Source organism: Amaranthus tricolor, chromosome 3 (assembly GCF_026212465.1).
Source record: "Amaranthus tricolor cultivar Red isolate AtriRed21 chromosome 3, ASM2621246v1, whole genome shotgun sequence".
NCBI lineage: Eukaryota > Viridiplantae > Streptophyta > Magnoliopsida > Caryophyllales > Amaranthaceae > Amaranthus > Amaranthus tricolor.
Window position 1 is genome coordinate 12,527,953 of NC_080049.1, and position 3,144 is coordinate 12,531,096.

The 3,144-nt window shown below is 41.6% G+C and overlaps 1 protein-coding gene across 1 annotated transcript; it reads right to left on the minus strand.

Moving 5' to 3' along the window:
* Positions 1 to 338: 338 nt before the first annotated feature.
* On the minus strand, positions 339 to 2,891 carry LOC130808355 (uncharacterized). The gene has a single exon (XM_057673832.1). The coding sequence runs from the start codon at positions 2,889 to 2,891 to the stop codon at positions 339 to 341; it is 2,553 nt and encodes an 850-aa protein (XP_057529815.1).
* Positions 2,892 to 3,144: the final 253 nt, after the last annotated feature.

Below are 3,144 nucleotides of genomic sequence, written 5' to 3' on the forward strand. Positions count from 1 at the left end.
ATCCACCTAGCATGTCTAGGGTTGAGTTTGTTCTGTCCATGTATGTTCTTCAAAGATTCATGGTCAGTGTATAGGATGAAAGGTTGTATTTTCAGGTAATGAGACCAATTTTCCAAGGCCCTAATCATTGCATAAAATTCTTTATCATAGGTTGAGTAGTTGAGTCTTGACTTATTCAGTTTCTCACTGAAATAGGCCACTGGTCTGCCTTCTTGCACTAGGACTGCGCCAATGCCTGTTCCACTAGCATCACATTCAACCTTAAAAGGTTGAGTGAAGTCAGGGAGCTTCAAAACAGGGGTTGTACACATCTTGTCCTTAATTGTTTCAAAGGCTTTCTATGCTTCCTGGGTCCAACTAAATACTCCTTTTTTAGTACATTCTGTTATGGGGGCTATAATGGTACTAAAGTTTTTAATGAACCTCCTATAAAAAGAAGCAAGGCCATGGAAAGATCTCACTTGGGTAACAGAAGTAGGCACAGACCAATTCTTCACAGCCTCTACCTTGGATGGATCAACCTTCACCCCATCTTTACCTATAATGAATCCCAAAAATCCCACTTCCTTCATAAGGAAACTGCATTTTTCCAATTTCCCATATAATTTTTGCTTCCTCAAAGTTTCAAACAGTTGCTGCAAATGACCAAGATGTTCCTTCAATCCTTTGCTGTATATCAAGATGTCATCAAGATAGACTACTATGAATTTTCCCAAAAAGGGTCTCAACACCTCATTCATCAATCTCATAAAGGTGCTGGGGGCTCCTGTTAGACCAAATGGCATGACAAGCCATTCATACAAGCCATACTTTGTTTTGAAGGCAGTTTTCCACTCATCTCCTTCTTTCATTCTGATCTGATGGTAGCCACTCCTTAAGTCAACCTTGCTGAACCAATGGGCACCTGCTAGCTCATCCAACATATCATCTATCCTAGGTATGGGAAACCTATATTTGATGGTTATGTTGTTAACACTCCTGCTATCTATGCACATTCTCCAAGTCCCATCTTTTTTTGGTACAAGCAGAGTGGGCACTGCACATGGACTGAGGCTCTCCCTTACATATCCCCTGCGTAGTAACTCCTCAACCTGCCTCTGTAGCTCTCTGGTTTCTGTGGGATTGGCTCTGTAGGCTGGTTTATTGGGTAAAGGGGCTCCTGGTATAAGATCAATCTGGTGTTCAATTCCCCTTACAGGAGGCAAACCTTCAGGCAACTCATCAGGGAACACATCCTTGAACTGCTGTAACAGGGGTTTCACTGCTTGAGGTATTTCAGCTGCTTGCTCTACTTCCTTAGTGACTAAGACATATACCTCATTCTTGTTCTTGATTTCCTTTTCACAAACTTTCCTGCTGATCAAATGTACGGGTTCCCTCACAGGAGGGGGAACAGTTCTGTGGGGAGGCAGGGGAACTAACTCCTTGAGCTTTCCTTCATGCTTTATGATATAGGTGTTTGTAAACCCATTGTGCATGCTCCTCTTGTCATACTGCCATGGTCTACCCAATAGTACATGGCAAGCATTCATATCTAGCACATCACACAGCACTTGATCCTTATATGATCCAATAGTAAACCCTATTAAGCATTGCTTATTCACTGTACCAGTAGCATTGTTGTCCAGCCATTTCAGTTTGTATGGGTGTGCATGAGGTCTAGTTTTCAAGTTCAGATCTGTTACTAAAGCCAAGCTAACACAGTTTGATTCACTTCCTCCATCAATAATCATGTCACAGACTTGGTCTTTTACCTTACACTTTGTTTGAAAGATATTTTCCCTCTGGTTGTTTTCTTCTTCAGCATAAGTAGTGTGTAGGCTTCTCCTTATAATCAGGTTGTAGTAGCCTTCCTCAGGTAAAACCTTCTCCAATCCTTCCTCAACCTCTTCTTCATCAGTACTATGTTCATACCTTACTGTTTTGCCAAATTCATCAACTCTGTAAGATCCATCTGGCTCATGCTCAGCCACTGGAGGCCAATCCTCCTCCACCCTACCATTTCTTACTACTAACGTCATCTTGGGTTGGGTATCCTCCTTGATTTCCCTCCATTCCTGAGCAGTGAAAACTCTGATGTTGGGGCAATCCTTTTTATAATGTCCATGTCCATGGCATTTAAAGCAAACCACCTTGTTCAAGGGTATAGGTATTCTGTCAGGGGCATTGAGGTTTTGCTCTGTTTTTCTCTGTGCCTTGGGTGATATAGGTCTAGATTGTTTGGGTGGGTATGCCTTAGGGGATCTGTTGTAGCTGTTCCCTGTCACCCTTCTCTTGTTGAAGTTTTGCTCATAGATTGGGGCTAGGTTAAAAGCTGTTTGTAGGTCTAGTGTAGGCATGGTCATGAGTTGATCCCTAATGTCTTCTCTCAACCCAGATAAAAACTTAGTCAGTTTCAAGTCCTCTGCATCCTCTATATCACACATCACCACCAACTTTTCCCATTCATGTATGTATTCAGTCACAATTCTGCCCTTTTGACTAAGAGTGCTCCACTTAATGTACATTTGATGCTTGAAATTGATGGGAACATACTTCCTGTTCAAGTGCTTTTTCAATTTATCCCAAGTATCAATTCTTTCCCTATGTTCCCTTGCCCTCTGCCTTTGTATTCCTTCCAACCACATAGCAGCAAGTTTAGTGAGTTTCATTTTTGCCACTTTGTATTGTCCTTCAGGTGTAGTTCCTCTATATTCAAAGTATCTTTCCATACTTGCTTCCCATTCTATATAATCCTCAGGATTGCTGGACTGTCCATCAAATTCCTTCATGTCTATCCTCAACATTTTATCCTCCTGATCATTATTAGGGTGATGGGGTTGTCCCTGTGGAAATCCTCTTTGCATTCTCATTTGTACGAATGCCTCTACAGCCTCCATTCTTGCTTCCATGGTTTAGGTCTCAACAAACAAATAGCAAGCACACAGACACAATAAGGCTTCTAAGTCTCAACAACTAGGAACCAACACACAAAGCACACAGGGGCTCTAAGTCTCAACAGCTAGATACCAGCTCACAAACAAGATGCTCAAACAAATAATGCAACAAGACAACAATGTATGGATGCACAACAAATATCACAGCTATACCAACAAACAATTATTTCTAACAAGAATCAGGTTGATAAACTCCCACAGCAATGAT